The 10,675-nt window shown below is 33.1% G+C and overlaps 1 protein-coding gene across 3 annotated transcripts; it reads right to left on the bottom strand.

The window, feature by feature from the left end:
* On the bottom strand, positions 341-4,253 carry LOC18595905 (mediator of RNA polymerase II transcription subunit 21). 3 transcript variants are annotated; one of them, XM_018123990.1, is made up of 6 exons: positions 2,261-2,463; positions 1,978-2,113; positions 1,493-1,840; positions 1,259-1,336; positions 1,112-1,163; positions 341-687 (listed from the first exon to the last, which is right to left on the bottom strand). In XM_018123990.1, the coding sequence occupies exons 3-6, from the start codon at positions 1,697-1,699 to the stop codon at positions 611-613; spliced, it is 414 nt and encodes a 137-aa protein (XP_017979479.1). In that variant the 5' UTR covers positions 1,700-1,840; positions 1,978-2,113; positions 2,261-2,463; the 3' UTR covers positions 341-610. The 3 variants fall into 3 exon arrangements, with proteins under 3 accessions (XP_017979479.1, XP_017979477.1, XP_017979478.1); XM_018123988.1 differs by lacking the exons at positions 1,978-2,113; positions 2,261-2,463 and adding an exon at positions 4,019-4,253; XM_018123989.1 differs by lacking the exon at positions 1,978-2,113 and having other exon boundaries at positions 2,261-2,573.

Genomic DNA, 10,675 nt, shown 5'->3' with positions numbered 1-10,675 from the left:
TACCATGAATAATATCCTGGGTACGGAAATTATCAACAGCCTCGCAGCAACAAGAAGTTGGATTCAGTTAAAGTGCTACTTTGTTATTTATGGTTGCTTTTATGTTTACTAGGATGGTGAACTTAAGTTCCTTTGATCACCCCTTGTTCCTCTTCCGGGGTAATAAATTCAGGTTGTGTTATTTTTTTGCTAACAGTATATGCACTGCATAAACCCCCTTTATCACAAAATTCAGGTCGTCTTTGGAATTGAGGAAATTTGGTCGGGTCATGGGGTGCATCACAGATGAGTAAATGAGTGTCATGGTGGCATCACAGGCTGCATTTTGTTCCATCCATCATTATGAGAAAAACCACTCCCAAATTTCAGTCACTAAAGATAGAGCCAATCTGACCATGGCTTACACAAAACAGCAAGCATGTCTTCACAAACATGAAAGAGTAGCTAAATTCTAACGAGGAATCAGAACCAACAAGGCAAACCAAAACTTCTTGGTGGATAACAAAATGCTTGTCCAAATTTAAACTCGAACAATAGAACCTTTGAGTACTTAGGATTAAAGACATTTAAAGACAATAAAAAGTAAGGAGGATTTCAGTAGGTAGTGACTTCAGTCTGGTTTCTTCAAGTTCAAACAATTATCCGTTGCTTGACTGAACAGCTCCTGCACCTGTTTCAATTCCTTCTCTGGCACCAAAAACACAAAAAAAGCATATAGATTGTTAGATTTTTCTTCATTTCAACTTTTCGTTTCCCAAGGTACAGCTTAGATCCCAAGTTTAATGTGGGGAACTTAATCCTACAGCAAGGTTGAAAACAACACATGTACCATTTTTAGAAAATCAAGAGAAATGGGTATGTAGAATGACAGCAATGGAGCAAACATCCTATTAGTTTCGTCTAATACAACACTGAAGGGATGTCTAGCACAAAAAATTTCTTCTTGATATTAAGCAGCATACTAGGTCTTAACAATCCCACACCTATTTTGGAACTTATTTCCCTTGTTCTTTATTCATTAAAGGGGTAATCGAATTTAAAACAAAATTCATTCTTTAGAACATGGTAGGCAACAAATCTAGCAAACAACCAAAATGATAGGAAAAAGTACCTGCAGCCTCCAGCTGCTTCTGAAGTTCTTGGCCTACAGCATTATTTTCGGCCTGGACAACAGGTACAGTGATTAAAAACCAAAAGAAAAAGACAATTAAGACATGTAAAATCGAAAATCAGCAAACCCAGTCGAGACTCTATCTACCTGGAGTTCAGCAATCCTTCTAAGTTGAGCTTCTTCACCTCCTTCGGAAGATGGAAGTGCTGCAACCAACGCATCAAACTGTTGAAAGTAGTAGTAACAATCAGAAACATCCGACGTAAGGCCATGAGTAAAGGAACTGATTTGATCCAATCATCAGATTATACTACTAATTGATTCCTAAGATTATGGTATTAAAAAATAATAATTCTGATAAAATCAATAACCCGTCCTCACCTGTTTAGCGGCCTTAACAAGAGCAGCACTCATGAGCTTAGGTTGGTCAGGGAAATTCGCCGAGTCCTCAGTGGGATTAGCAGGGGGTTCTGGGTAATTTGGGGAAAGCCTGACGGGTGGAGCATCTCTTTGCAACGACCCGAAAGTGTTGAAGGCTAGGGCAGCTATTGCATTTACTTGTTCTTGTAATTGGGAAATTATATCCATCTTCCAAAACCAATAAGAACCTAAAGTTTTATACGACAGATCGAACACAGAAGAGCCAAAACTTGGGCAACTGTTACTTCATAGTATTTGGTCTTGGTGATTCGTAAACTGCTTAAATCTTAAGACCCAAAGAGTACACACCTGAAAAATGGAAACAAATAGATTAATTAAAAAATAATAATTGGGCCTAAAAAAAATAAAAGCGTAAAAGAATAAAAATATCTAGAAACAAAAATGAAGTTGAAAATCAGAAATGAAAATGAACAAGAGAAACAGACAAAAACACAAGGTGCTGGAGCTGGCGGCGGGAAGTGGCAAAAAGGGCCACCTCTGGAGCGGCTTTAAAAGCCACAAGCCTACACTTAAAAAAGGGGAGAGAAAGAAACCGGAAGGAAGAAAAAACCCTGGAGATCCCTGCGAAAAAAATCAAGAAAAACCTAAACCATTCTAGCAGCCGAATCCATACCCAAAACGAAAAACCTCAATCAGAATCCAAAAAGGAAAAAGAAACAAAAAAATTGCAACCAAATAACATGCAAATATAGGAGAGGGGAGGGGAACCTTTCGTTTTGAAGGTTTCATCCTTGCAACCTCTTGGAATAGAGTTTATTTGGGTTTAGGGTCTCTTTAGGGTTTTTCCTCGGTGAGGAGATGTCAGGGGAGGCCACCTGGATCACCGGCAGCTGGAGAAAGGCGAAAGCCAGGGTGGCTTTCAGCTTTTGATTTTAGAGAGAGAAAAGTGTTGTGGAGGCGCCGTTTGAAGAGAGAGAAAGGGAGAGTGAGAAGAGAAGGGGGTAGGGTTTCTCTTCACCAAACGGTGCCGTTTAGGGAGTAACCTTGAGGTTGACAAACAGTTGTCTAAATTAAAAATACAATTATTTAAAGGAAGTTATAGAATTCTCAATTATAGAATTATTCAAAGTAAATAAAGCAGTAAATTTTAAAAATAAAATGAAAGCATGAAAAAACAATTAATAATTACTTTGCTTAATATGCATCATGGACATTCATTTATCATTGCATTCAACTTGGGTGGATATTTTTGTACACAAATGATAATTGATGATGAGACTTTCTCAAAAAACTTATAATAATAAATTTTCTCCAAAAACTCTCTAAGTGAGAAATATTTTTAAATTTTAACAAAAGGATGAAGGGAAATATTCTCAATAAAAAAATGTTTATTTTCTTTCATATTAAATAAACTGATTTTGCATCATATGATATTATACTTTATACTCAAGAAATGCTTTTAATAAAAGATTTTCGTTCGTATTAAATAAATCGAATTTTACATCACATGATATTATACCTAAACACCAAAAATTGATGACACTCCCAAACCTCACATCAAGGCAATCGGGTTCTCGGACCCAACAAAAAGCTTGAGCTTTGAAGGGAAATAAATGCTAAGTAGGTAGCCTCAGAGGGGGAAGGGGGTCACACGAATTACATACAAGGAATAAGCTGAAAAAAGGGTTATCCAAGTCAGAAGATAATAGTAACTGTGTGTCCCTAATGGTTCTTATGCTTAATTACTTTAGTTAAATTTACATAAGATGGTCATGAAAATTAACTCTTAATTTTTACAACTCCTGCACCTTTTTCAAACAACTGCAAGACTAGTCCCTCCTAGATAGTGGAAAAGAGAATGGGATAATTTTCTCTTTGTTTTCCTCTTTTTCTTACATTCTCCCTTTTCATTCTTCCCACAATTACGCATGAAGCTTTTGTCAAAGTCTGGCATTAATACAAAAATGGTTCAAAATTAATATTTATTATTAGCCTTTGTTGACAGTTTTTTTCTTCTGCTCTAACCGAGTCTGATATCTGCATCTGGTCCAACATGTAGTGATAAAACTAATTCCTGGTTCATGTGCTACCAGAACTTCCTGGTTCATGTTACAAAATTTCTAGGAGAAAGTTCAGATGAAATAGGACATTTTACATGGCTCTTTGATCATTTCTAGCGATCATGTGACCTTGTCCAAGAAGCCAAAGAATGAAGTAAACATTCATTTCCTCCCGGACAAGCCCAAACCAGTTATTTCGGAGAAATATGTAGACAAAATAATGTTCTCACCTTGACCCGTGATATCAACTTCCTTCCATGGGGGTGAATGAAGAGATATCAAACAAAGATATTCAAACATTATCACAGACTAAGATATTCAAACAAAACAGGAAAAAAATCAGACATAAAACAAAATTCAGTTTGTTATTGCAAGGTACAGACATAAAAAAAAAATCAGATTTGGTTTCTTGGTAACCAAACAGGAAAAAAAATAAAGAGAGAAGAAGAAGAAGAAGAACAAAAACCTTCAGCACCAGAAGCTCCAAAGCTGTAAATCAGAACGCAGAGGAAGTGCAGAGTTTGGGGAGCAAAGCAGGGACCTTCAGCACACCACGGCAAAGGAAGCTTGAGCCGTCTGTCACAGCACCAGAAGGGGCAGCGAAGTAGAGAAAATTTGGTAAAGTAATGAGCCACGGACATGGGCGAGGGATTAGGGATCAGGATTTGGGTCATATGGGTTTGGTTTGCTTTTAGCCTAGGTTGGTAAACCATAAAGTGGGTGGTAGACTCGGTTAAATCTTGGTTTCTTTTTCTAGACACATGTTTAAGTCCTTCTATCAACAAAAATTTAAATATTTTAAATTTTATTAATAAATGAATAATTGTTAATAATAATAACACTTTAATATATTTATATTAAACTTTCCTATATAATAAATAATTATTAATAATATATCTTTACATATTCATAATATATTAGATATTAATAAATAATGTAATAAATTTAACATTATTAAATTATAAACAAAATCAACATTATTTTGCTATTTATTTATAACACATTGTTTATTATTAACTAAATTTATTATTTTGTAAAATATTAATTACTTATTTATAATAAGTATAAGTAATATTTTAATTTTATATAGTATACATTTATATGTATTACTTTATTATATATATGTATGAAATTAATAATACAACTAATACATTATAGTATTTTATGCCAAATTTTGTATAAATAAAAGCTAATTATAAATAATATGTTTTTAAAAACTAAGAATATAACTTATAACGTTATTAATAAGTGTAATCATATAAATAAAGCTTATTATAAGTTATAGTAATGTTTATGTATAAATTAAATATATGTATATATAATATATTTATACAAATATATATTTATAATATATTAATATGTAGGATATTTATTATCATTTATCAATATTAACATGTAAGTTATATCATTTAAAATATATAACTTTTAATTTCATATTAATACAGATTTATAAAAAATAAATAAATAAATATATATTTAATATTAAATTGCTATGATTATACTTTGTATAAGTATATATAATAAACTAATAATTGTAAGTATATTATTAATCAAGTTTTCTATCATTTTTTCTTAATTTATATTAACTAATATTAATATACATCAAGTATTATTATTTTTATGTACCTTATATGGTTATATATTTTTAAATAGTGCTCATGATTTCAATTATTAAAATTATGATATGAAATTAATGGTAAAAGATTACATACTCAAAGTAATATTAGAATTATCTTATATGAATATAATTAATGTTAAACATAATGTTATATTACTTTATTATATATATTAATGATACAAATGATATGTTATAATATTATATATATTACAAAGTTTGTATAACTAATAACTAATTATAAATAATATTTTATAAAAAATAAGGTAATAACTAATAAAGTTATTAACTGTAATCATATAAATAAAATTTATTATAAGCTTACAAATAAAACATATGTGTAATAATTATAACATATTAATATATATGTAAGATATTTAATATCTCATATATGTATATTAACTTATAAAGTTATATCGTTTAAAGTATATAACATGTAATTTCATATTAATACAAGTTTATATATTTTTGATGAATAATACATTTACATATATATATATATATATGAATACATTCTGTTGTTATGATTCTAATTTGTATATATACATATAATTAGAGGTGTCAATATGGGCTGGCTCGACCCAAACCCTTGTGAGCTGAGAAAATATGAGTTGGGCTGGGCCAGCCTATTTTTACATAGGCCATCAAAACCTTAACCTAATCCATCCCTTGCTAGCCCATAGGTTGAGTTGGGTTAGTCCATTTCGTTTTTTTTTTTAAAAAAATCATTTTTATAATTCTACTTAACAAACTTTTTATCAATAAAATTGTTCTATGATTTAATCCATAAATTGAATAATAAAAACATGTTATAAACAAATAAATTACACCAAATATAAATAAACAAATAAATTACCTAAATAAAGTTTGAATCTTTAACACAAACTATCATCCCATAAACATAAGTGTATAACCAAATAATAGAAACTTTAAAACTTATTTATATCTTCCTAAATCCTAATCTTCAAGCAAAATATTTAAATCTTATTTAGACAGCAATGGTGTCTCAAAGTCTGAATCATTATCAATTTATCATCTAATATTCATTGTTATAAAAGAAAAAGATAATAAGATTTTGTCACGACCCGGAACCTCCCTCAGGCCCATGACAATCGCCGCGACGTCCCGATTGACACTCATTATCCGGAATGCCAATCGGAACCCCGCAAGGCTTACATATCAGTTTCTTTCCTTTCCTGTGAGCAATCATGGTTAAATATCGAGTTTTTAGAGAATATATACTATTTTAGATAAAAAACAATCAAAATAAAATTTTCGCCATACAGGGGTATTTTGGTCATTTTTTTTTTTCAAAAATTTCGAAACTGGCTAAAACGTAATATACAAGTACAAAACACATAATTCATATTCAAAATGAGTTTAAAAGTCTAAAATCTTCATTTAAAACGAAATTACGGTTATTTGAATATAATAAGAAAATAAAAGAAATATTAAGGAAAATATTCTATTTTCTTATAAAACAATATTTATAGAGTTATACGTGAATAATTTTTATAGCGTAAAAGCTAAATAAATTTATACATACTGAAATACAGTAAGCCAAAATATTTAATTTAATTTACAATAACAAGAGGGCCCCCGAATAAACAAAAGTAAAGAGGACTGTGAACCTACGGTTTGGAAAATGCAGATCCAATGGTAGTCCTCGATGAGATCAGCTATCTACAGTCTATACTGAACCTGAAATGGGTGGAAAGGAGTTGGGTGAGATTTTGCAATCCCAATGAGTAAACAGACATTATCATAAATATCTAAAGGCGAGTAAAATGGAGGCAAGTTTAAACAACAAATTTCAACCCATTTCATAATGTTTTCAATTTATTTCTTAAACCATAAAATATTTGTAATTTACCAAAACAGTTGTTAAGGCTTATGTCTTTTATTAAAACAAGGCTCAAGCCAAAACTAATCCTCGGGGATACCTTGGCCGAGGCATCTAACCGAGTCCGCCAAGGGTGTTAAAATATTCACACGTGAAACACATTTTTATTTTTAAAACCAGCCGTTCCTTGGCGTTGGCCGAGTTACACATTCACGTGGGGGTTCGACGTGAAGTGAGCTCTAATACTACCCCAGGAGTTACCCTCCTCGCCTCTACAACCGGAGTAACTATATAACTGGGTTTACCGTGCCCCTCTAATAGGCAGTCCACGGAAACCCGTCACTGCAGTGACTAACCCACCAATTTTAATAAAATTTCGACAGTATAACGTGGCTTTTATTTATTTATCCAGCCTGCATAGTAAAACAACTTACATAAATTTCCCAATGCACTCACAAAATATAGCCACATATACTCATTTCTCATAAGCCATTCCTAGGAAAATATATATTTTTCAAGTCAATTTGCAGCCTCCAATTACTCAATTTCATAATCAATACAATATATTTTTATTTGTCACATTTATTCCTAAAACATCAAAAATCCCGTTTTAATCTCGTTTTCATTTCATAAAATACATAAAGGGCATTTAAAAATAAACTCTAGATAATTTACAATAATAATAAGTTTACTCACCGTTTGTACAAACTAAAAGCTTTCTAAGCGCCCCGATCACTACTCGTCGGGTACGACTTCTTTGCCTTTTCCGGAAGGCTCTCCTCCTAGACACATTACAAAAATTTACACAATTCATCACATTGATGCTAAATCACTATATAATTAACTTAAATCCTATACTAATGCATGGTATGAAATGCAATAGCCTAAAACGGCTTAAACGCGGTATTAACCTATTTTTGGCACTTTGCCCGATAAATTGCTAACGCGCTCCATTTTAGCTCTAAATCATCCCATTCTCTCTCCAACATTTCTAACCATTAAATATCAGCCAATAACCTTCTAAAAACAACAAAATCAGCTCACTCCCTTCCTTGGAAAATTCGGCCAAAAATGGGACATTAACTCGGTTAATTTTCTACTTTGTTTTTCTATCACGTTTAATCGTTTTTCATCATTTTCTCTTCATTTTCCTTAGAATAAAATCAATTCATCATCATTGTACAGCATTGAGCATCCAGCCAAGAGTGGGTATTGTGAAAATTTAATGATTTCTTGCCCAATTTAATTTCTAAACACATTTAACTAACTAAAACTATCAATTTAACTAAAAATCAAAACCTAAAAATTTCAATTTCTCTCCCCTAGAATTTCGTCCAGCCCTTGATATCACTTTTTGATCTCTCTCCTCAAGCATGCTAAATGGAAATAAAGGCATAGGAAAGGTAGAAATCAAGCTAAAATCGAAAAATCTTACCGTTAGACGCGTAAACGGTCGAAAACCGCGAATTTCCCTTTGAATTTTCTTGTTTCTCTTTGGTTTTTCTTTTTTTCTTCCTTTCCTCTCTATTTCCTCTCTTTTTCTTCCTTATGGCCGGCCAGCACTCAAAATTTGGGTTTAAATGGCTGACTTTTCATTAAAATAATATTATTTCATTAAAAAATGCCACGTGTCACTTTCCCATTGGCCCATTTTTAAAATTTCATCCATTTGTTTCCAAATTTTCACCATACACTTGTCTCATATATTCATAGCTTAGATAAAATTCTCAGACTCATCCAAAGTCTCGGTGGAGTAATTTTTGAAATTTACACTTTTGCCCCCGTAAAAGTCAAAAATTACATTTTTGCCCCAAAAATTGAAAAATTGCCCATAGACATATTTTTCATCCCTTATACTCATACCATTCTCCAATTTGTCAAATTTGATCTAAATTCTCTCAAAATCTCAAATTTTGTCCGTGGGTGGCAAAATTACGATTTTGCCCCTACACTCCAAAAATCACCAGAATTAAACTTTTTCACTTCCTATCATTAAATTATACTCCAAATAGTTAATCTTGGTCAAAAATTTCACTCCATGATCAAATTATTATCTTAGGTGGCAAAATGACGATTTTGCCCTTGAATATCAAAATTTCTAATTTTACCCCAAATGAACCCTCGAACTCCGAACAATCATTTTTAGTCATTCCTGGACTATAAAATATTAAATTTCATCCTACAATTCCTATTTGAACTAGTTCGAGGTTAAATCAATTTAAGTGTACCGTTAGGTACAATATCAGGTTTCGTCTATTCTTAGGTGCTTTTCTAGCGTAATAACATGCTACTCAATGCATGTATGTCATGACATGTATTTATAGGGTCGGGTTTTACAATTCTACCCCCCTTAAAATAAAATTTTGACCTCAAAATTTCACTTACCAGATTCGACAAATAGATGCGGGTATTGGTTCCTCATCTGATGCTCTACTTCCCATGTCATTTCCTCCATTCGAGCACTTTTCCACAACACTTTGACCATTGAAATACTCTTGTTTCTCAGTACTCGATCCTTTCGATCCAAGATACTCACAGGTTGTACCTCGAACTTCAAATCGTCATGCAACTCGATCGGAGGTGCTTCGAGGACGTGAGAGGGATCTGGTACATATTTCTTAAGCATGGAGACATGGAAAACGTTGTGGATCCGATCTAACTCCGGAGGTAATTCTAACCGATAAGCCACTGGTCCAATCCTTTCAATGATTCGGAATGGTCCAATATATCTCGGGTTGAGCTTTCCCCTCTTCGCAAATCGAATCACACCTTTCATTATCCAATAAAACACCATAATTTATCATGATAGTATAATCAATAAGATTTAATACTTCAAAGTATTCAAATTATTACCTTTCCAAGGAGAAACCTTAAGAAAAACTTTATCATCGATCTCAAACTCCAAGTCTTTTCTCCGTTTATCTGCATAGCTCTTCTGCCTATCCTGGGCTACCTTTAGCCTCTCTCGTATAACCTTGATCTTGTCATTAGTTAGCTCGATCAATTCCACACTCACTAACTTTCTTTCACCCACTTCATCCCAACAAAGTGGAGTACGACATTTCCTTCCATATAAAGCTTCGTATGGTGCCATACCAATGCTAGACTGAAAGCTATTGTTGTAAGCAAATTCCACCAATGGCAAATGTCTGTCCCAACTCCCAATAAAGTCAATGACACAAGCCCGTAACATATCCTCCAAGGTCTGGATAGTCCTCTCTGACTGACCATCCGTCTGTGGGTGAAAAGCAGTGCTAAATTTCAATTTGGTTCCGAGAGCTTCTTGAAATTTCGGCCAGAATCGAGAAGTGAATCGAGGATCTCGGTCTGACACTATAGAAACGGGAACTCCATGTAGCCTCACAATCTCATCTATATAGAGCTGAGCCAGCTTCTCAATAGAGTATGTACTATGGACAGCTAAAAAGTGAGCGGACTTAGTCAACCGATCTACGATCACCCAGATCGCATCCTTTCCCCTCTGTGTCCGCGGCAATCCCAAAACAAAATCCATAGTTACATGCTCCCATTTCCACTCGGGAACAGGTAAAGACTGAAGTGTACCTGCTGGCCTCTGATGCTCCGCCTTAACTTGCTGACATACGAGACACTTTGCTACGAATTCTGCTACGTCTCGCTTCATACCCGGCCACCAATAATTCTCC

The sequence above is a fragment of the Theobroma cacao genome, chromosome 6, assembly GCF_000208745.1.
Source record: "Theobroma cacao cultivar B97-61/B2 chromosome 6, Criollo_cocoa_genome_V2, whole genome shotgun sequence".
Classification (NCBI taxonomy): domain Eukaryota; kingdom Viridiplantae; phylum Streptophyta; class Magnoliopsida; order Malvales; family Malvaceae; genus Theobroma; species Theobroma cacao.
The sequence above is the reverse complement of the archived record's forward strand: the minus strand, read 5'-3'. Positions and strand labels throughout refer to the sequence as shown.